The following is a 21689-nucleotide window of genomic DNA, read 5'->3' as shown; positions in this document are numbered from 1 at the left end:
TTTTGTTTTTTAGGATAAAGAGAATGTCTAAAATGCTATGTGCGATAGAAAAATAAGACTAACGTGAGAGCAAAGTGGCCTTTCTGTACTTAATCACGGAACAAAAATCTGTCCTATTCGATACTCCAATAACTCTCAAATGATTTCTTTCAGATATAGAAGCTAGAACTATGTTTCCCAAAGTATAAAAAAAGACGTCCATGGGGCATATTTTGCAATAAAACACTTCTGATGTATACAATTATTGGTAATTGTAAATATGATATTCATCATCATTGTCAAAATCAATAGAAGAAATAAAAGATCTAACCAAAACTAAATTATAATTAAGAGATTGATTTCAAACAGGTAAATGTGTCATTTATATACCTGCGAACAGCAAGACCACCGAGGAGCTTGTAGCGAAGAGACTCAGCCTGAGCAATTGCACAAAGTCCTCTGTTGTTAACTTTCTCAGCATAAAGCTCAACACTGTTCTCAGGAAACTTAAACCTCTTCTGTACCACTGAGGTAAGTTCTCTAATCCTCCTTCCCTTCTCACCTATACAACAAAAAGTATATATTGTTAGAAAAACCCAAAATAAAACAAAAACCATATCTCATTATCATATATCATTAGAGAAAAATTCAAAATAAAATAAGTCATAATATAATTCATCGTTATCGAATAGCAGAAGAAAAAAACCTAAAAATGAAAAATCATTATCATAAATCAGATTCAACCGAAGTAGTTAAAATACGAAAATTGAAGAAATCACGAACCAAGAACAGCTTGGGTACGAGTAGCTCTGATGATGATTTCGGTGCGCATCGGGGTAACCCTAACCTCTACACCAGAATAACCATCCTCAGCAAGTTCTCTTGTCAAAACCTCATTCAATTCAGCGAAAAAAACTCCGTCAGCGACGAACTGCAACACAAATCAAATCCAATTAATGTTAGGATTACAAACATTGACGAAATTCGAAATCAATGAATGAATCTAAGCACTGACCTTTCGCTTTTTGCTCATCTGTGTAGCCATGTTGTTTCAGAGGTGGAATGAAACCGCGGGTAGGGAAGACGCACACGCTATGAATACCAAAAACCCTAGTTCTGCGAGAGTACTGGTTAAAGGTTAAGAACGGAATATATATGAGGTGCTTTGATCAATCCAACGGTGCTAATAATTTTAGGTAATCAACGGGTGTTAATAATTTATATGATATTTTACTTGAGTTTATGATTAAGAAAATATTTTATTTTAAGAGTGTTAAAATGATTTTACAATCAATTATAACTTATCTTTTTGTCTTAAAAATATATTTTTTTTAACTCTTTTTTTTTAAATAACTACTACATTCTTTATTTTTATGATATGTCTATATATTAATAATCTATTTTTTAAAAATCAATTAAAATTAGGTGGAATTAAAACTTAAGGATGTGAGATATAATAATAATAATAATAATAATAATAATTATTATTATTATTATTATTATTATTATTATTATTATTATTATTATTAAATAAGGGGTGAAACAATCCAAATTAAACAATAGTAGAAGAAGAAATAGGAGAAAATTTGTTATCAAGTAATTGATCAAAGAAATGATACATTTCGAAAGTTCTTTTAAATATGGTTTGGAAGGAACTCCAAAATTAGTTGTTGGCTAACACTTGGCTAAGTTAACCTTCAATAGTTGAAGATTTCCCATTTTTTAATTAATGATTTCCAATATTCTATATACTACTGTTGAGATTTTAAATCTTGTGAGTAAAAATAAAACAATAAAATAATTAATGTTTAGTTTGATTATTATAGACATGTTACAAAAACCCAAATTCAATATTGAATCATCTCAAACTCGGTCACATTTAAACAATTTGCATTTATATTTCTGATAGAAAAATGTGAAGATGTGGTGTTCCACGTTGGATGAAAAAATAAATATTGAACATTCTATGACCTATCATCTCATTGTCTTAAGATTTTGAGTAATTGTGTGATGTTTAACTCACTTGTGTGGTTGCTCTTGACCTAATATGATGATCTTTCGGACCCTCTCATGATCCAAAAGTGGTATCAAAACCGATAACTTGATGTGATCAATTCCTTGAATCGAAAATCTTTCTAACAAAGGGTGTTCATGCAGTGTGTCCCATTGATGTGTAACCAATGGCAGTGCAAGTGGATGAAAAAGTTTATGTTTGAAGAAGAATATGCTCATATGAATGGATGATTCACACTTAAGGGGGATATTGTTAGCATATCAAGTGCAAGTAAATATGTCTCACATTGTATGAAAAAATAAATATTGAATACTATATATGTGAAAGGACCCATTGTGTAATGGTCTGTTTGCAAGTTTGATTTTCGAGAGTTTTGAAAGACTAAATTTATATTTTGATATATATTTGATATTTTAAAGAAATTGAAAGAACATGAAAAATAAACATAAATTATCAAATATAGACTTAACCCTCTAAAACCCAACTCGCAAAAGGTTTCGAGTAAAAATGTGATGTTCAACTTACTTGTGTAGCTGCTCTTAGTCCAATATAATAATCTTTGTATCCCATTATGACCCAACACAAACTTACTACCTATATGGTAATCCGTAAATCATAAATAAATAAAATTTTAAAGAAGTAAATTATGTGGGAATTTCTCTTGAACAATTCAAACCCCTATTGATTAGAATTATGTCAATTTATATCTGTAAACCCCTATTGACTAGAATTATGTCAATTTATATCTCAGTGTGACCGGTAAATTAAACCTAATAGCTTGTGTAAGATTATTTATCGATGCCAATCACACCTCAACCAATTCACCCCAGTTAAATATGATTCCACAAAACTATGAATCAAATGTAATTAAACCAATAAACAAATAATCAAGTGGTTGAAATCAAGTCGTTAATCATCCTCAAGTTAAGTATGAATTGATTAAGTGGAACAATCTTTCATCATACTTTACTTACCTCTCGTTCAAAATTTGTTCTGATTTAAAAACATTGGTGCATAGGCGTACATCCGCTTCCATAATAAAGAAATTGCCCCTTGATAAATGTTTGACATTGGCAACATAAATATGCAATGATTAGCCTATTTACATTTTTTTGTTGCTATCATTAGCATGTTTACATTATAATACGCAAGTAGTTTAATTTAAATTTAAAAACCTATATAATCATATAATATTATATAAATTTGGGAGTTAAGATTATAAGGAAGGGAAGGGATTATTCTGAAATGAATGGTCTTAATGATCTGATTCACTCTGAGTATTTGCTTGCTTCAGTTTTCTTGATATCTTGCTGCTCTTCACATGCTGACCATGAAAAGTAAAAACACAATTTTTCTCTTAATAACTAAGTGGTTTATTTTATTTTATTTTTCTTATATACTTATAATGAAACAAAAGACAATGTGAGCTTAGCTTACCGATGGTGATTGAAGTTGAAGAGGAAGTTGATGTGAAATGTGTGAGCGCAGTGCCAATGACATCTTGGCAATTTCTGAAACGGCAGCGTTTTTAACAGCAGGAACATCACTGATCAAGTGCTCATAACCAGCTTCAAAAGCTTCCAACCAAAACTGAGATAATCCATTCTGACTGCGAGTGTACACATCCCACATGTGCTTTACAACCTTCTCCCTCTCCTCTACCTCCTATTTCTCAATTGAGACACCAAAACACAAACAAAATGCAATTGTTAATTAGCTTGTAATTCGTGAAGACCACTGCTACGAACAAGGTAAATTATGTGCATGATTTTTGAATATGACGAAATCACTATGACACCGTGACTTTGTTGAAGTTTTAGTGTACATTTGGTATTATAATAAGTTTGTTAGAATCACATTGAGCCACTGTGACTGTGATTTTTTTTGCAAAATCATGGTGGCTCACAGTGATTGTGGCAAATACACCGTGATACTAAAACGCACTTAAAGTGCAACTTTTACAAAAGTCACAGTAACAGATCATGGTTCTATCAAACTAACAGCTATGTCTTGTTGGGTACCAGGACATCTAGATCCTCAAGAATCATTGAATCCAAGTCATCAGAGAATTGATTAAGGTTGCCTGCAGACCATTTGAGGGTGATAGAGCCTGTAAACATAAACCAAAGAGCTACGATGACAATTGTAGCCAAGGCACACAACATGTAGTGCCTCTTGCCAGCACCTGCATGTAACATTGCTCTCTCTGTATCTTGAAAAAGTATTTCACAGGAACAAGGCACAAAATGAAGTAGTATTGGTGACTGGTGAGGAGTTTATTTAGTAACATGTAGTTGAAATAATAATAGTAACATGTCTCTCTCACTAAATCACACCAAGTCCAAGATATAGTTGCTAATTAAGTCGTGGTGGCAACTAGTTAGTGGCCTAATGGGGTTGGCACATAGAATTCCAAGTGCGGGTGGGTAGGAACTCACAAGGGAGACATGAAGTGGCTTCATATGCTATTCACTATTTGACTAGTACTATTATATTGTGGTAACTACCAGTGGATTGTAGATGGTACAAGTTGATGATAGTTGACCAAACAATAAAAAGGGTAGTTTGATAATAATTCTAAGAAATGAATAGCCTGTCAAGATTATGTTTTTTCTTTCGTCGTTATTGTATAATGTTCATACTCGTCAATAAGTGCTTATAGTTTTGAAGAATAATACTATAAGTATATAACCATTGGTTTTGTGTTAGGGCTGAGGAATTTAATTTACTTTGTTTGAGTGACAAGAAGCCTCCTAAGAAGAAGATAGAAAGGTAAAGACTAATTTCTCATTTCATAATCATTCCATTAGCTAATAGATGGTTTTACAGCAATTTGCAATAACAATTAGTGGCAAAGTAATAATAACATAATACTAACAAACTCAATCTAAAATGTAGCTGAGTCACCCCATCAGTCTACTTTTGGATTTTGCCAAGGTTTGGGGCTCTCAGATCATTTTTACTGAGATACTCTTCCACGTACCTCAAAGTTACAGCACATCATTTCCCACACGAGAACTATGCGCCTGAAATGAACTTTACAATATTTCTCAGAAAATTAAAAATCACTGCAAGCCATTCTATTGACTGGAAAATGTAGCAATAGAACAAGCAGCAGAAGAACATGGGTGCCCTTTTCTGGAACTATCAATTTAACAGTAAGCACTACAGAATATGATCCATCCACATCTATACTCGTGGTATGTAACATAACATGTGAACATTTCAAAGCAGTGATGTCCTCATCAACCCTGATAAAGATGCCATGTAACATTTGAAGCGATCAAAGCACCTTGTAAAAGTTGACAATTGAGGACCACAACAACCAAGTTGAGCTCAATACAAATTGGTAGCAACATTAATATAGACATACATATGGTTAAAAACACCAAGTTGTTCATCAAAATTCAAAACTAGTAGGGGAACATAACTTTTTTAAATTAAGAAGTGCTTATGTGTACCAGCACAACATATGTCCTTATAATGATTGACTACACTTCTCAAAGAGCCTCCTCGTCTATACTGTTGAGACTATGACTTAATTGGTTTTAACTATACGAGTTTAATTTTGAGGGGGCACATTAGTTTTATCTTATTTTTGTTGAACCAAAGTCAATCAAGTCACTTCTCAATCCTAAAAATGAGGAGGACGATGAATTTCTACTTTCATAAGATAATGTATGTCGCAGTTAAAATTTTAAACAATTTTTAAGTATCGGTCCAAGGTAGACCATTTATCAAAGTGGTCCACCTTAGAATTTGTTGAAAATTAATTGCATAAACTTTTCTTTTCATCATAGCCACTAGATATTTCACACCAAGGTTCAACTCCGAAAATGGTGGTGGAGAAAAAAAAAATAAAAAAAATATACAACACAACTAATCTTCAACATGCTGTAAGAATCTTGCACAATAATTAAGGAAAATAATTGAAAAACAATTGCTATGCTAAACTTAAGAACTGAAACATTGATTACATTTGCAATAGCTATGCATGCTACAATTGAAAACTGAAACAATTGATACAGGTAAGACATCAGATAATAAGTGGATTTTTTGGTCTTCACAGAATCTCAGTGTGAAAAGATAAAAACAATTATCATCATTTGCTATTGAACAAACGAGTTAGGGTTTGAAAACTACGAAAATCATATTAAGTTCCAAGGGTTTTTCATTAAGTTGTACAACAAAAAATAGAATAATTTCATAGAGGATCGAAACGTGGTGAAGATGATTGAATCTTGGTTAACACTGTTGATGAGCAAAACAGTTAAATAGAGTTTTTAACGAAATTGAGATTGAAAGGGTAAACCTATCTCTGGTAGAATAATTTAGAAATTAGGCAACAACAGAATTCGAATAGAGAGACATAAGATACATACAAGACCTCTCGCTAATGTTGGCGGATCAAAGATGGAGTCGTGTCGATACTGATGGGTGAAAGGGTCGATTTTGATGAGTGAAAGGGTCGCACAAGAAATACTCCATTTAATAGTTAGTTTTCTTCCATTATTAATCTATTTTAAATAGAAATGTATTTTATGTGAAGAGAAAATTTATCTGTTAAAAAGATAAATATTGGACCTTCCAAGTATAGGACAAAGTACAAAAACTTTTGATTCACCTATACTTGTCTATGTTGTATTTACACAATTCCTACAGTTGAGTTGAGAGAGTGGCAAAATCCTAACTCAATCCAACCGTATGCTCAGCACCATCATGTTCTCTCTCATGATCAGAGGGAGGGAGAAAACAATCCATAGACAACCCAAAAATGTTAAAATCAACTTCTTCAATCGTCCATGTTTCCTCAATCATCTGTTTGTGATTTCGCGCCGCGCCATACCTGTAAAGAGTGGAAACTGTCCTCCCTCCATGTGCTATATTAATGCCACCAACATATCTATAATCATCAATAGTAGACTCAATGGTTGTTTCCCAAAACACTGAGTCTTTTCCTTTAACAGCTTTCATTCTCACCAATTTGGTGTCCTCAAATTTCACAAGTAACCCCGTGCGTTGGCTAAAGTATCCCAATATTGTGTGCATTACAATTTCAGTGTGGGATGTGCTTTGTGCTTGGAGGGTGTTCTGTTCTGTTTGTAATTTTAGCATGAAACACAAATCGTCGTTTATTGTGTTCTCCCCTACACATTCAGCGTCTAGGAACAAGTTAGCCGTACCCCTTGGATCCAGCCCCTGACATATAATAATTAACAAGTCAAAAACAATTCTTGATATATAGTTAAATATTATATACATTTATTTGACAAAAACAAAGAAAAACAAATACGAATTACCTGGAAGAAGCGACGAAGGGGTCTAGGAGGGCCTTTGTTGGAATGAAAAGGTTGAGAAGAAGACTGGTTCCAGGATAACTTGCCGTTACTACCAGCAGTAATTTTGAAACCAGAGACTACTAATTCCAAGCACCATAAATCTGGGTTCTTTTGCCATAGAACAAAGCCTCCTACTTCAGCTTTGCCCCCTGACCGCATGCTATCATCATCGCCATGTCGACGCATGTCTGACCCATGCAGTCTCACTTCTCCGATTGCATACATGTTTTTCAGGGCATTCAATGCACCTTGTCCTCCGGTCGCTGCCACGTATTGTTGTACTATGTATTTCCCAATTGAATCTCTCTGCCCGTATTAGACAAACTAGTTAGTTGTGTAAGATTTATGGGTCACATATGTAATTAATTAATAAAGTGTGTTAGGGTCATTATATAATTAGCCAATAAACTAGGGGTCAAATAATATATAATAGTTTATGGCTAAAGAGCATAATAGTTATGAAAATTAATAGTGTAGATACCAGGCAGTTTCTAATTTAATGAGGGGCTGAATTGGAAATACTGCAATTTGGGATATAATTAATAATAGTTATATACAGGGGTAATGGTCCCCAAGGCAAACACAACAAGACTATTCAGTTTCAAAACCCTAAAAGAGAAAATTCTCTGGTTCTCTCTATCCCCATCAAGAGAGCAAGGTCTTCAGGGTGTTTTGCTGAGGAAGATCACCCAACCCATTGGTTCTATCATCATCATCATCTCAGGATTTCATTAATGGCAATTCCCACAGGTACGCTTCCGCCTTTGGCTATTAATCATGTAATTGACATGGATTGTTGAGCACAACGTTATTAAGGTTTTTTCAACAAGTTGATGAATCTTGTAACTTTACATGCATGTACTATAATTCACCGTGTGAAACTCTCTGTATATTTAACTATTTAATCAATTAATTCTACTATCGAATGAGCAAATAATGGTATCTAAATGTTAAACGTATGTTATTAGACAAAATATTAAAAAATTATCCGAGACACAAAATAGAACTATAGATGTCACGCATAGATGGACACCATCAGATTATAATTTATCCGTGGTTTTTAAGCAGAGACAAAAATAAATGTATTTTGTTCAAATTAAATGACTTAAATTTATAAGTTAAAAAGTATATGTATTGATCAAATTTGAACCAAATACATATATTTTTTTACTTATGTTAAAGGCAGGAAGAAATACACGATCAACATTTTACATTTATCCATGAAAAAAAAAGGAAAACAAAATGTTGATTGACATAGAAATACTTACAATGGAACAATCTCTAAGGGGGCGAGTCAAAGTATGGTCAGATTGAACCTGAAGAGGAATAAGGGGAGCACCCACAAGCTTAAGCAATGCAGTGAATTCGGTATTTGTGGATGCCGCGAGACCCGATGACTTATCAGCAACTTGAGCATTATTCATGAGAGTTTTTAGGTTCTGCCAACGATTGAACCCATTGGTACCCATGTTGGTCAACATTTCCTCTGGAATAGGCACCTCAAGAACAGTATCCAATCCATCTGACTTGTCAAAATTAGGACACAACGTTCTCATTGCTTGGAAGGAATATTAATTAATTATCAAGCACAATTACGTTTTCACTAACATAAAAATGAACAAGATATTAAAAATATTGAGAAAGAAGAAAGGAAAAGAATCCTCTGTCTCCCTCTTCCTCTCTTTCTCGGTACCCCAGTGCCTCGACAGGCTTGGGGTTAATTTGTTCTCAGAAAACCAAATGTTTTTATGTTTGTAGAATTATTACGTCCCCTAGTGAGAGGGGTACCAAACCACAGGACCAACCCTTGCGTTTTCTTTTCTAGGCGTTCCTTACCCGTAGGTGTAGCTGTGAGTTGCTTTAAGTGGCATTATTATATAGCTTTTTCTTCTTTGTTTTTTTCTATACGGAAAAATATAGCATGCATGTAAAGGGTGATATTTTTTCTTTCTCTTTCTTATTTACTATTTTCTAATATGTAACTTTTTTTCTTGAGGCAATTATATGTATCATTATAAATATATGTATTTTAAATAACAATTAAAATACCTCAATTTTTTACACTGAATATATAAATAAAAAATTCAAACTTATTACGGATTAGACCAAGACACATCCATACTTGACCTGACATCAACACTAAGTTTCTAGCTTCACGCAAAGAACATCTCTTTAACTATTAAGTCATTGCATGATCATGATCAAAGGTGCAACAAGTCGGTTTGGTTTTGAGAGACAAAATTCCAAACCAATAAAAATAAGTCTAGTTCATACACCCCTAATAGCGAGCATTACACACCTAATCAACATTCTCAAATGACTTTTCTGTCATTTCTTTCGAATGACTCCATTATATAAGGAATTCCTTCTTCCAGAGACAAGGTGTGCACCATTTTTTTATTGCTCTCACTCTCCTCAATCTCCCACTAACTTGAATGTTAGAGTATTTGTAGGTACATCAATCTACTTGAATGTTAGAGTATTTGTAGATACGCCAATCTGTTGATTCCTCCCTCGACTTTACTTCTTTAGAACATTATCCTACTAAAAAAGCAAGCAAAAAGTAAACTACAAATTGTGGTGGACTGATTATAACCAGCACAAATTATCAACAACAATGAGCGCATTTGATTATAAACTATAAGGTCCCCCAACACACACAGATGGGTGCACTATAATTTCTATAGTAAGCATAAATATCCAACACAAGAAAAGATATGCATCGGCCATCGAGCCTTCATAACTAGAATCAATGCATTGTCTGCTTATATATAGGAAGTAAGTCTTAATTCGAAAATGTCATTGGCATTGTGATTGAAACAAGTAATCAAACAAGAAGGTAGCAATATTGAAGAAAACAAGAGATGAAAATCCATATGGTACAACTGTACAACACATAAAGGATAGGTCAGTAGCATTGGAACTGGAAAGTTGAATTCATAAATCACTTGGAATGCCAAATAAAAATCCTTCTAACCAAGAAACTCTGCACTTGTATCATACATACATAGATATATAGGTCAGTAGCATATTTGTTTTTTTATAACAACCAGTAGCATATTTGTTGCAGATATACCTAAATTAGCAAAAAAAATTGTAATTAAAAATGCAAGTAGATATTACCAATGTATAAAATTGTGATTAAGCTTATTATGCTAATTAATAACTACAGTAAATTATACGAAGGCAGTTCAAATGCATGTTTAATTAGCAAACCAAACAAAGTTTATAAAAAAATATATCATAAATAATTAAAAAGATAAAAACTAATGCATCACCATTAACATGAAAAAATATAAGAGTGTGATTTAGAAGTGTAGAATTACCTTTGAACAAGCTTGAAAATGTGAAGAAGGATCCCAAAGCCAACGGCATAGTAGAGGAGTTAGGTCTTATAGAGGTCGCATTATGTGGTTGTATTAGTCGTTGTCGTACAATGCTGGGAAAATATCGCATTCGAATGCCATGAAATCGGTGATGATGAAGTTTCGTTCTCTTGAGGGGATGGCATTGGTTTTGGATTAGGGGTTAGGGGTTTTGCAAGAGGAAGGATTGGGGTTTTGGAAGTGTCGCATATTTCTATTCCGCGGTAGGGGAACGTTAAGTAAAACAAGGAGGGCTAAACCAACGCTAGATTTTGGAAGCTGGAAGTATTTCTTTTTTAAATATCTTGCTTTAAATTTAACTAAATTATCGTTTAACTTTTTAAGTATATTATATTTGTACCGATATTCATTTATCACAATTTTGATAAGAATTAATTTAGATAATTTTTTTAATTATTTAAAACTTTATTAAATGATGCAACTATTTGTTTCTCATATAATCCTTTGTAAAAACAATTATTAAATCATAATATATATATATATATATATATATATATATATATATATATATAGATATATATATTACAATAATGTAAACACGTGGAAGATTTTAAAACAAAATAATAAAGGTATATTTGCATAATCAATCTATTTAATTAACTCATTTCATGGGCAAGTAATTTGGACAATTAACTTGATATTATATTTTTATTATATCTTAACATTTTATTACGGTGATTCGATAAAAAAATTTAATTTTAAATAATTGTATGTTTAATTTAATAAATCTTAAAAACTAATCGGTGCAAAGATTTATTTTTGTCTTTTTTATTAATAGCTTAAAGTGTCTCTATTGGAAGCTTTTAATAACATTCAAGTGCGAGAATAAGTCTCTTATTTATTCTATTCCTTATACCTCCAATAAAAGATCAACTCCACAATAAGAACTCTGTGTGGTCATTAGGAAATACATCACGTGAAAATCGACAAAAAATCATTGTGATTTCTAACTTCATCCATTTTTATCTTAATCATAAATTGTAAAAAACTGTCATCTTATATTTTTGTTATAGGTCATGTAGTAACTTCACATACACCATTAATGACTTTATCAATTCCCCCACGGTTCAACCACAAATTATAATTTAAAGGCTAAATTGTTCTGAATTATTTTTATTTTGAGACTAAAAAGTGTGTTATTTTTTGTCATAGATTAATTTGTCTTGATGTTTCTTTTAAGGGACCAAAATATTATATTAGTCAAAATATAATTTAGAAAGTGAACGTGGAACGATTGTATCATCATCGTAATAATAAGATAGGCTTGGCAATGGAGGGCTTGTTGGGCAATGATCAGCATCCGATAAAGGAAGTGGATAGATAAGAACTTGTAGTGCAAAAGCCAACGGTTGCCTAGGTCAGCTGGATTTAGTGCTTGTTTGGAAATGTTAGCGGATCTTTTGGAATAAATTATTATAATTTTATTCCGATAGTTGAATAAAAAACATTTTTGAATTCAATTAATTTAATATATATAATACTTTTATTATCAAATGCTATTAAATCATGCCTAAAAAAAAACTATTTAACAATAACTTTTGTGTGAAAAGAAGTAAAAAAAATAAAAAATTAGGCAATAAAGATTAATCAGAAATTAGTGTTAAAATTTACTTATTTATTTTAAAAGATTTTTTCACTTCTTCCAAAATAAATAATCGTTTTTTTGTTTTCCTTATAAAACAGTATCGGTTTTAAAAACAACAAATCTATCATGAGAGTGTGCATATAAACTCAGACGCAGTGCATGTGCTTGAGTCAAAATTAAAGAATCCTTGCCTACTTGTCCTCATATGATACGTCCCACCTATTTGGTTTCTAGGTCTCTTCGTAATGAACTTTGTCACTTTGTGCATCTCTTGATCTGTTAGCCCAAAAGTTTAAGCAATTCCCCGGTGCATCGAAGTGCAATGATTTAATTATTAAAAAAATATATTGCAAGGGGAGAGTGATAGAGACATATTCATTCTTTTGCGGTTGGAGGATACGTTGTGCGTTGAACTTGTCAACCAATTGCTGAACACACCTTGTTTTTAATCTTATTTTCAATCAAATAATATACCTCTCTAATATTAACTTAATCGATATTTGTCGAATATTTGAATTTTGGAAGACATATTCAACTTTCTTTTATTTATGTGGAATTAATATTGATCAACTTATTTAATTAATACTTTTGAATATTATAATATATAGTGGTTAGGATTTTGAGTGATATTTAAACAACTTCGATTTTTATTTTATATATCAATTCAAATTATCATATAAACATTATTTATTTTCTACAGACAATAATTCAGCTACTTGTTAGTTGAGTTAACGAATTACCTCGAAACTCAAAAAACACTAACAAAGGCATCATAAAATACTTACATAAATCTATTAAAAAATAACGACATGGAAAGACATGTAAAACTTACTGAACCGATCTATATTAGCATAGAAAACTTATCCATGTTTAGTTATGTGCTAACGTGGAATTCTTGCAATTATGTGCGTGTCGTATTAAATATGTAACTGGACCACCTAATTCACACTCACTCGGATTCAGTCATATATTTCTAGCTATCACCTTTGGTCCTACCTTCTTTTGGCCATAGTCCTTTCATGCCGGCCAAATAATCAATTTCTTACACTTTATTTCCCCATTATAAATAATCTCAACCTATGGAAACTTAATTAATTCCACACCATATTATTATTCTTTCACATAGTTCACTAATTATCAGCACATGGCTAAACGCTTCAAGATGAAATTTACAATCCCTTCATTTCAAATGTGTCGCTCAGATGACATTTCCTCTTTACCTGGAAACCCCGTTCCCGCAATTTACCGTCTATCTCCGGTAAACCCCAAAACACACGACACAGAGTACCCAAACCTCTCAGCTTCATCACCGGAACACCAATGCCACGTGTCATCAAATATCAAAAAATTTAAATCCAACGGTCGAAAAAGTACTTCCAACGTTCTCTCGAAAAAGAGTGAGTTCCTTATTGATAAAATCAACGAAGAAGAAAGTGAAACCCTAATTTCTTGTTTAACAAGATTTTCTGAGGACGAATCTACGATCAACAATAAAACGGAAAACAGAGATTTAATTAGTGGAAATATAACGCAGATTAGTAGTGTAAAGAAGGTTGAGAGAGTGAGGTTTCATAGTACTATGGAGAATCGAAGAGGAAAAGAAACGAAGGGTGTGAAAAGTAGTATGGAGGAGAAGGTGAAGGAGAGTTTTGCGGTGGTGAAAAAGTCGAAGGATCCTTACGAAGACTTCAAGAAATCAATGGTGGAGATGATAGCTGAGATGGAGATATACGAGACTGAGGATTTGGAGCAACTATTGCAGTGTTTTTTGGCTCTGAATTGTAGGAATTATCATGGAGTAATTGTACGAGCTTTTATGGAGATTTGGAAGCAAATGTTCGTTTGGAATCCCAAGTCGCTTAAAAATGTTCAATTAGATTTTCAAACCACGGATGTAGAAAAGTAGATTATAACAAATCTCTCGTCTAAGTGTTTTTTTTTTCCTTTTGATATCTTGTGTGTATTGAATTTGAGTATGCAATATTAGTATATTGGACTGTTTCTTATGGTTTTGTAGTCGGATATTACTTTTATGTATAAAATATATATAAATATTGTCGCAGGGATAGTGTTCTTTGTATGTTTGTATAAGCAAGCAAGACAATATTTGCTTATATAAATAAGTCATTATTTCTCTCCATCATTTAAGCGAGAAAATTAAATACTCCTATTTCAATCTCTAATATTGTGACATGCATATTGTTCAAGTTTCGATGTATTGTCCATTATGATTACGATACGTAAGATTTCATAGTTTTTTCTCTAGTAAAATGTGTTTTAGCTAGGAAAAAAGTGTAAATGTTTTTTATAAACTACACGCAACTTCGATTTTTTTATAATGTGAAATTATTTTTGTGTATTGAAACACAAAATATCAATTTTATTAGGGAACTATGATAAAGTTATAGATTTCTTAATATAACACTGTTTATTAATATTTTAACGATAAATGTTAATATTTTTGAAGCAAACCAAAACTATAAAAGAAAAAGTCAATTAGAAATATATTGACTTTAATTATTTGAAAGTTCAAAAGCTGTTTTGTTTTTTTTAATATAAATTTTTAATTTTTGTTTTCTTAACAAGTATCTTGTTATTTAGATCTATATTTAATTTCAAATTAGTTGTTTAGTTCAGAGACATAGTTGAACATATGAGTTCAATCTTTTGCACCATAAAAAAGTTACCAATTGCAATTAAACAAACTTTGTATTTTATGGTAAAAAATATTAAATGTTACGATGATAAACAATATAGGCAAAAAATGATGTATATCAATTTTTAATTGGTTTGAATATTTCAACCCACTATTTGTATGATTAATTTCCATAATTTAAGATTTTAGTATTCGTGATTTGTTTGTAAAAAACTCTATCGTAATATATAATATTAGTTTTTATATTTCTTATTTTTTTAAATTTATATATTTTAATCCTCATATGAGGGTTGTTTTATAATCTATTAAAATAATTTCTAACAAATATAAAATAAAGTGTTTTGTATTATTATTTTAAAAGATAAAAATTTATCTCACGGTGTTTATTTTTGAAAAATTAATTCTTTATTTTTTTAATAAAAATTTAAAGAACTAAATTATTATAAAAATCAAAATAAAATATTGTTGGAGGTTTTTTTTTAAAGCAGTGTATATATAGATTCTGAAATTACATACTATATTACTATTTTGTCACAATTTTTAAAATTAAATAATTAGAATTTCTTTATAAAATTGATTGATCCAAATGTATAAATTCTAAATTAATTTTTTTTCTTAGAATTTTATAGATTAAAATATGTAAAAAATCTAAAATTAATATTTTACACTTTTAGATTAATTTATTCAGATATATACAAAAATCTTAAAAAAATTAAATTATTATTTGCGCTTTTAAATTGATTAATTCGATTAAATTCCACTTGAAAAAAATTATAATTGACAAATAAAAAAAAATTAAAAGAAAGTGAGATAATTTTTTTTAATAAATTATTTAGTTTTATCTGTGGTCTAGTTCAATCAAGCCCATTAATTTGTGGCTTTGAAGAGGGGCTATTAGGGTGGACATGAAATAAAAAAATAAATAAAAAATTATATGGCGCGTTTTATAAAAATTTCGAATGAATTTACCGCCATTATTTTGGTATAGATCAAAACCATGGCACAAAACGTTTTCATTCAACGAGGTTAGACGCCTTTGTTTCCAAAAAGTTTTCGTTCAGATCAGAATCAGACATGGACAGCGACGACGATTTCGATCAATTGCCTTCTCCCATTCACGAACGAAAGCTCAAGCGTTTGAAGAAGGCAACTAGGGTTTCCGAAAACCCTCCCCCTTCCTCTTCCCCCATCAATTTATCTGAATTTGCAAACAACTCAGAGTTAGAGGAATCAAACAAAGGATCTATCCTCGATCTCGAAAGTTTCGGTGATAAAATCGTCACCGACACCGTCGAGGAAGATGATTCAACTGCGAAGAGGGTTTTGGAGTTTGATTCTGTGAGCGATGAACTTGACGAAAAGTTTACAGAGAAGACACCTGAAGAATTTATAGATCTAAATACCGAAGAATTAGAAACAAAGCAAAATCCTGTAGATGATGTTACAGAGAAGAAAGAGAATGCGAAGAATAAGAAGAAGAAGAAGAATAAGAGAATCGACGATGGTGACGGCAGTGAGAAGAAACTTAAAGAATCTATCTCCAATAAAAGAAAAGCCGAGAAGGTTCCGTTTGGTTCATATGCACTATACTACCAATGAATCATTTTTATACAATTTGATTATTGATTTACTAATTTGTAGATTCATTGATTTAACAGGAAAGACTTGAAAATCTTAAACAGCTTCGAGCTGAATCTCAGAGACTTCTTCGAGGTATGAATATTTTTGGCTTTAATATTTTTCTTTTGTTTTTGTATTGAGTTTTTTAATAGTAAATAGTAACTCACGTAGTTCACTGTGTTTTGGTTAGAAACTAGAGATGCTTCATTTAAACCTGTTCCCCTGGTTCAGAAGCCAATTTCGTCTATATTGGATAAAATTCGTCGGAGAAAGTTAGAGTTCTTGAAGAAGTAGGTGGATTTACATTTACATTTACATTTTGTTTTAGTATGCACTTAATTTGGATTTTTTATCTTAGGCAACAATGTTAATGGATAATTGGGTTGGGTTTCAGATCAAATGTTACTTTTGATGATAATGATTGTTTTGGTATGGATATTGATTCCGAGCCTCCCTGTTCAAGTGAGGATATAATTAATAAGATTGAAAAACCCGAGCTCGAAGAAACACTGGTTGCAAGTCCTGCAGTCATCATGGAGAACAATTTAAGTGGACCAGATATTGGTGGATCTAACAATGCTGTAGATCATCTGATCTCTGAAAGTATTCCTTCTCCTGTGGTTAGTCGTATTTCCGCTTGTTATAAAATGCCATTTGATATTTTTTTCATCTCAAAATAGTAGAATATGTTATTCTGATGCATTGATTTTGGGTACGTGAGAGGAGATTGTTATTTGTATAATTGCACTATATTTTTTTGTTGTACTAAGTGTGTGTTTACATACATGTTTAACCAACTTTTTTCGCATCCCAATGTACTTCCCACTGAGAAAATCAGAAGCTACAAGACATAGCTTCCACTTCGACATGGTTTTTTGCTGTGATTTTGTTTAATGCCAACGCAGTTCCAAACATTGCATAAAAGATGTGATGATATCCTTCTATAAATTGAGACACTTGAAATTCATAAGTTGTAACGTAAAGAAGATATGAAAATTGTGTTCTTTTTGCTCTGAAAAACTGTGTTAGTTTATTATTGTAGAGATGTTGGTTGTTCATTATGTTGATATTGCTATCTAAATTATTGCCTACACTGAGTTCTAAATTATTGCTATCTAAATTATGTTCATTATATTCAGGTTGTGGGTTCTGAATCTGTACATGTATTTCGAGCTCCTGTTGATGATACTCAGGTTTTCTGTCACCCAATTTTTTATTCAGATGCTTTCATCTAAATGTAGATTTTGTTTACCAATGCTTTTTTATCTTTGAATTCTAGGATCTCTTTTCCGATTCTGAATTAAGTGATACTAAAGAAGAGGCTGTAAAAGAGAAGCTGAATAACCCTTTAGAAGAAGTGTTTGCCCCATCTGTGCTTTCGATGAACTTAAAATTTGATTCTGCTCCTCTTGATGATGATATGTAAGTGATTAGATGTTTTTTCTTCTTCCTTTGTTATCTTCAGATTTAGTCACTTACTGTTCCTCATATAAATTTTTTTTGCTTCTTTATTTATTATCTCAACTTGCTTCATTGTTGCTTATGTTACTAAAAAAAATTGTAATTCTTACTTTCGGACAAGCTTATCTATGCAATTTTTATTTTGCATTTTTATGTTGGAAAACAATGGTGCTTTGATCATGAGACTGTAATTAACAGACAAGTAACTTGGGTAGCTTTATCTTTGACAAATTGCTACCTTTTATTTTGCCATAGTGAGCGACTCTATACTTTTCCTTTCCATTATTTTGGATGTCGTAAAATGACAACCCCTTCTTTTCTCCAGTTCTTCTTCTGACGATGACAATGACAAGGAGAACATACTACCAAAGTTACATGGATCAGCTGACTTGACTTTACCTCCAAGCGGTGACCCTGTTAAGGCTTTTGTTGATGAAGAAGCGGAAGAGGAGGATGACAGTGACAATGACCTACAGCGCTTCAAAGATAATGAAGAAGGTGAGGATGATGATGATATTGAGGAACTTAATGACATGATAGCAACTGGATATGAAGAAGATCCAATTGATAGAGAAAAGCGTGATCAACTCCACCAGCAATGGCTTGAGCAGCAGGATACAACTGGGATGGATAATATACTCCAGAAACTTAATTGTGGTTCAAGATTGAAAGAATCAACATCAATTGAAGTTGAAGAGGAAGATGGAGAAAGCAAAGGAACTGAAAACGAATCTGATGATGAAGTTGAAGACTTCATTGCTCAATCTGATGCTGCGAAGATTAATCTGAAAAAGGTGAAGCAGATGATCCCGCAGATGTTTACTGATAAAGAAGAGGCATATGTATCATCTGATGAGGAAACTGAGGAGCAGCTAGCTAAACAGAGCCTCTCTTATAGAGTTGTGAGTTCCCTGTCTCAGCCACCACTATAGTAAATGTATTACTGTCACCTTGTTTTTTACAGAAGTTTATTGCTTTTCTATCTCTGCATGCACTAAGGTACTCATATGATGAAAAAATATTATTTTTGACTGTTTTTTAATATTGTAATGTGCACAGGAGAAGAAAGCTCATTTCTTTTCCCCGGCTGAAGATGAAAGCAGCAGGGGAGTATTCAATCTCATAAAGAAATTAAATACTGTGCCTGATCCCAAGAGAAAAGGAAAAACTCCTTGTAAGATTATTAATTTCAGTATTTCGTGAAATTGGTAAAGCCTATGCAATGTACATGAATTAAGCTTCAAGATTATGATAATACTAACAGTTTCTGCCATAAATGTTGCTGCAGCCATATTTGATATGCCACACATTGGACAAAACATAAATATATCATCAAAGGTAGGTTACTTTAAACTGCTAGAACAAAGCTATTTTAACTGATAAAGTGCTCCATTTTCCCAGTAAAGTTGTTAAATATCACCTTGCATACAGCTTATCATTCTTGTCCCTTGTAAATATTTCAGTCATCTTTTGTTGGTCGAGCTTCAAATCATTTTATGCCTTCTAAAAAGCATGGATCAAGCAAGGTTCGATCATCATTTATATTTGAGCGAGAGGACAGCAACAGTAAGACTACAGTGTCGATGTCGGAGGATTCTTCAGATACGGTAATGACTATCAGAAATTAGAAAGCTAGCATGGAGTGCCATTAAAAACTGTACATTTATGCATTGCAATTTTGCCATATAATGTGGACAAGGTTGGCTGCCATAATAACTACATCAAGGCTAAACTTTTTTAATGATATTCATGACTCCATTATAGTATTTTCTGAAGATGTATATCAAATGAATAATGCTAGCAACACACTCTTTAATATACAGTTTTTAACATACTCTTTTTGATTGGTTAGAACTTAAAATCCACATGGTACTACAAAATTCATATGGGACTCACATGATTTGCTGGGACCTATGTGAATTTTAACCAACAAAAGAGAGTGTGTTAGAAAATATTTATTAAAGAGTGTGTTGTTAGCACTCCTCATATCAAATACACTTTCTAATATATTTACTTGAAGATGATGATCATTACAAGACTTAAAATTAATCATATGTTTTGAAGAAGAATCTTTTCTGGCATCTTTACAAAGAGCAATATATTAAGGACTAAGAAGTATAAGGAATACTCTAATTCATTACACTAGAAAACCTAATTTGACACAAAAGGTCAAGACTAATAAGATTAAACTACAAACCATGGAAACAACCAAGAGTAATAACTTTCTTGATCAAAGCTGCCACCTAGTTTTGACAGTAGACACTCTTACCATCCTTTTTGCCACTCCTGCCACCACCAAACTGTGAATGGACCTTACAGGCACCTCAACTAGAACAGACCTTTGTTTTGTAGTATAATATTGCTAATAGTTGTGAGAAATTTGTGGATAATATTAGAACTGTGACTGTCACAAACATTCTAATTCAAATCGGCCTCTTTGTAATTGCAATTCAATCATGCAATATTGGCTACTTCATTTATATTCTACTGTTATTGACTCACTGTGCTGGTTTCTTTGTCTATGTGCCACTAACATGCATTTCTGTTCGGATGTAACTCAGATTCAAAGGGAGAGTCAAACACCCAAAGTTGTTTCTGCCAAATTCCAAAGAAATACACAGAAAAAGTATGCCGCTTCAACTCCTGAATCCCAAGTGTCAAATGTATCACTGTTGGAGGTATTAAGGAGGTCCTCAGTTCATACAGATCGTTTTGTCCAGAACACTGGAGTTCAGCAAAATCAATCTGTATTCGAAGCATTTAAGTTAACGAAGAAGTCCATTAAGACAGAGGGTAGAGTTTGATGTGAAATTTTGGCCTTCATGTGTTTAAAGTTTAAACCCCTGATTATTATTGTTTATAAAAAAGATCAGCATTTGCTAGTCTTTTCATACGTTTGGGCTTTGTTGGCCGGTTCCCTTTTCCGGATACTGCAATAATAATTCAGTAATAATAATGATCACAGCATTAATTAATATCAATACAAATAGTAGACTGTTCGGAAAATTGTACTTGCTCATTGATGCCTCTTTAAATGATTGATATGCCCCCTTATTTTTAAATAGACAGTAACCTCCCTAAGTTCTCATCAAATTGAGAGATTTCTCTCCTGACTAATGTTTGTTTCTCCATCAAAATACAAAAACGCAAGAGTCGTCATTGTCTTTTGTCATTCAAGTGGTTGTTCTATTGAGATTTATTATGTAAATTTTCATCAATTAAATAGTATTTTGAAAAATGTATTAATACTCTAAACAAATTTAGAATTATAATGAAGTATAAACTTTATTTGACCTTATCTTTTTATCATTTATGTAAGGAAATTGTGACAGAGTTTAAATGTCGTGCACTTTTAAAATTCGTTTTTTTATGTTAAAAGTGTATTTCTAGATTTTATTTATTTTTGTTTTAAGTACATTTCTAAAGACTAGACTTTATTTTTAAAAAAATAAATAAGGTTAAGTCTTCTAAAAAAGTCTATTTAGTTAAAAATGTCATACTACATATCATATAATAAGTCTATTAGATCGACCTATTTAAATAAATATAAATAATATTTTTTATACTATTATAATTGTTATATTAAATTTTGATTTTTTTATTAGATATTCAACTTTTATTAATTTACGCATATTAATCTTTAGTTTTT

At 31.8% G+C, this 21689-nt stretch overlaps 5 protein-coding genes and 1 non-coding gene across 11 annotated transcripts; 2 read left to right on the top strand and 4 right to left on the bottom strand.

Annotated features, from left to right (window-relative positions):
• Nucleotides 1-311: 311 nt before the first annotated feature.
• LOC101504926 (small ribosomal subunit protein uS3z-like) lies at nt 312-1148 on the bottom strand. The gene is made up of 3 exons (XM_004500960.4): nt 995-1148; nt 763-910; nt 312-541 (listed from the first exon to the last, which is right to left on the bottom strand). Exons 1-3 carry the CDS (start codon nt 1022-1024, stop codon nt 327-329), a joined length of 393 nt encoding a protein of 130 aa, XP_004501017.1. The 5' UTR covers nt 1025-1148; the 3' UTR covers nt 312-326.
• A 1860-nt stretch (nt 1149-3008) lies between these two features.
• LOC101512645 (uncharacterized) lies at nt 3009-6476 on the bottom strand. Of its 3 annotated transcripts, XM_073369113.1 has the most exons (4): nt 4977-6465; nt 4015-4103; nt 3431-3658; nt 3009-3317 (listed from the first exon to the last, which is right to left on the bottom strand). In XM_073369113.1, the coding sequence occupies exons 2-4, from the start codon at nt 4039-4041 to the stop codon at nt 3249-3251; spliced, it is 324 nt and encodes a 107-aa protein (XP_073225214.1). In that variant the 5' UTR covers nt 4042-4103; nt 4977-6465; the 3' UTR covers nt 3009-3248. The 3 variants fall into 3 exon arrangements, with proteins under 3 accessions (XP_073225214.1, XP_004501128.1, XP_073225215.1); XM_004501071.4 differs by having other exon boundaries at nt 4015-6476; XM_073369114.1 differs by lacking the exon at nt 4015-4103 and having other exon boundaries at nt 4977-6467.
• On the bottom strand, nt 4761-9123 carry LOC101505230 (uncharacterized). 4 transcript variants are annotated; one of them, XR_012163258.1, is made up of 4 exons: nt 8601-9123; nt 7294-7638; nt 6376-7192; nt 4761-5029 (listed from the first exon to the last, which is right to left on the bottom strand). XR_012163258.1 is itself a non-coding variant. In XM_027334902.2 (3 exons), exons 1-3 carry the CDS (start codon nt 8886-8888, stop codon nt 6680-6682), a joined length of 1146 nt encoding a protein of 381 aa, XP_027190703.1. In that variant the 5' UTR covers nt 8889-9123; the 3' UTR covers nt 4761-6679. The 4 variants fall into 4 exon arrangements, 1 of the variants encoding a protein (XP_027190703.1); XR_012163259.1 differs by having other exon boundaries at nt 4761-5019; XR_012163260.1 differs by having other exon boundaries at nt 4761-5019; nt 6381-7192.
• On the bottom strand, nt 6023-6106 carry LOC113786801 (small nucleolar RNA R16). Its single transcript, XR_003473115.1, has one exon. It is a non-coding gene; the product is annotated as a small nucleolar RNA R16 (small nucleolar RNA).
• Nucleotides 9124-13311: 4188 nt separating the features above from the next.
• On the top strand, nt 13312-14309 carry LOC101512953 (uncharacterized). Its single transcript, XM_004501072.4, has one exon. It carries the CDS (start codon nt 13448-13450, stop codon nt 14207-14209), a length of 762 nt encoding a protein of 253 aa, XP_004501129.1. The 5' UTR covers nt 13312-13447; the 3' UTR covers nt 14210-14309.
• A 1621-nt stretch (nt 14310-15930) lies between these two features.
• LOC101507511 (uncharacterized) lies at nt 15931-21046 on the top strand. The gene is made up of 11 exons (XM_004500971.4): nt 15931-16522; nt 16618-16672; nt 16770-16869; nt 16974-17199; nt 17719-17772; nt 17859-18001; nt 18366-18942; nt 19100-19214; nt 19329-19378; nt 19504-19647; nt 20602-21046. Exons 1-11 carry the CDS (start codon nt 16034-16036, stop codon nt 20842-20844), a joined length of 2196 nt encoding a protein of 731 aa, XP_004501028.1. The 5' UTR covers nt 15931-16033; the 3' UTR covers nt 20845-21046.
• The last annotated feature ends 643 nt before the right edge of the window (nt 21047-21689 follow it).

The sequence above is a fragment of the Cicer arietinum genome, chromosome 5 (assembly GCF_000331145.2).
Source record: "Cicer arietinum cultivar CDC Frontier isolate Library 1 chromosome 5, Cicar.CDCFrontier_v2.0, whole genome shotgun sequence".
Taxonomy (NCBI): domain Eukaryota; kingdom Viridiplantae; phylum Streptophyta; class Magnoliopsida; order Fabales; family Fabaceae; genus Cicer; species Cicer arietinum.
This window is presented reverse-complemented; position numbering and strand designations above follow the sequence as displayed.

Bases quoted from the DNA above. Each gene is read 5' to 3' on its own strand.
- LOC101512953 (XM_004501072.4), top strand. From the start codon at position 13,448: ATGGCTAAACGCTTCAAGATGAAATTTACAATCCCTTCATTTCAAATG.
- LOC101507511 (XM_004500971.4), top strand. From the start codon at position 16,034: ATGGACAGCGACGACGATTTCGATCAATTGCCTTCTCCCATTCACGAA. The intron at 17,200-17,718 runs GTTAGTCGTATT...CATTATATTCAG, and splicing joins AAAGTATTCCTTCTCCTGTG to GTTGTGGGTTCTGAATCTGT. The intron at 19,648-20,601 runs GTAATGACTATC...GATGTAACTCAG, and splicing joins CGGAGGATTCTTCAGATACG to ATTCAAAGGGAGAGTCAAAC.
- LOC101512645 (XM_004501071.4), bottom strand. From the start codon at position 4,191: ATGTTACATGCAGGTGCTGGCAAGAGGCACTACATGTTGTGTGCCTTG. The intron at 3,659-4,014 runs GTACCCAACAAG...ATTGAGAAATAG, and splicing joins TTGAGGATCTAGATGTCCTG to GAGGTAGAGGAGAGGGAGAA. The intron at 3,318-3,430 runs GTAAGCTAAGCT...TTTCATGGTCAG, and splicing joins TTCAACTTCAATCACCATCG to CATGTGAAGAGCAGCAAGAT.
- LOC101504926 (XM_004500960.4), bottom strand. From the start codon at position 1,024: ATGGCTACACAGATGAGCAAAAAGCGAAAG. The intron at 911-994 runs GTCAGTGCTTAG...TTTGTGTTGCAG, and splicing joins AGATGAGCAAAAAGCGAAAG to TTCGTCGCTGACGGAGTTTT. The intron at 542-762 runs GTTCGTGATTTC...TTTGTTGTATAG, and splicing joins TCGTACCCAAGCTGTTCTTG to GTGAGAAGGGAAGGAGGATT.
- LOC101505230 (XM_027334902.2), bottom strand. From the start codon at position 8,888: ATGAGAACGTTGTGTCCTAATTTTGACAAGTCAGATGGATTGGATACT. The intron at 7,639-8,600 runs GTAAGTATTTCT...TAATACGGGCAG, and splicing joins CCCTTAGAGATTGTTCCATT to AGAGATTCAATTGGGAAATA. The intron at 7,193-7,293 runs GTAATTCGTATT...ATTATATGTCAG, and splicing joins CCCTTCGTCGCTTCTTCCAG to GGGCTGGATCCAAGGGGTAC.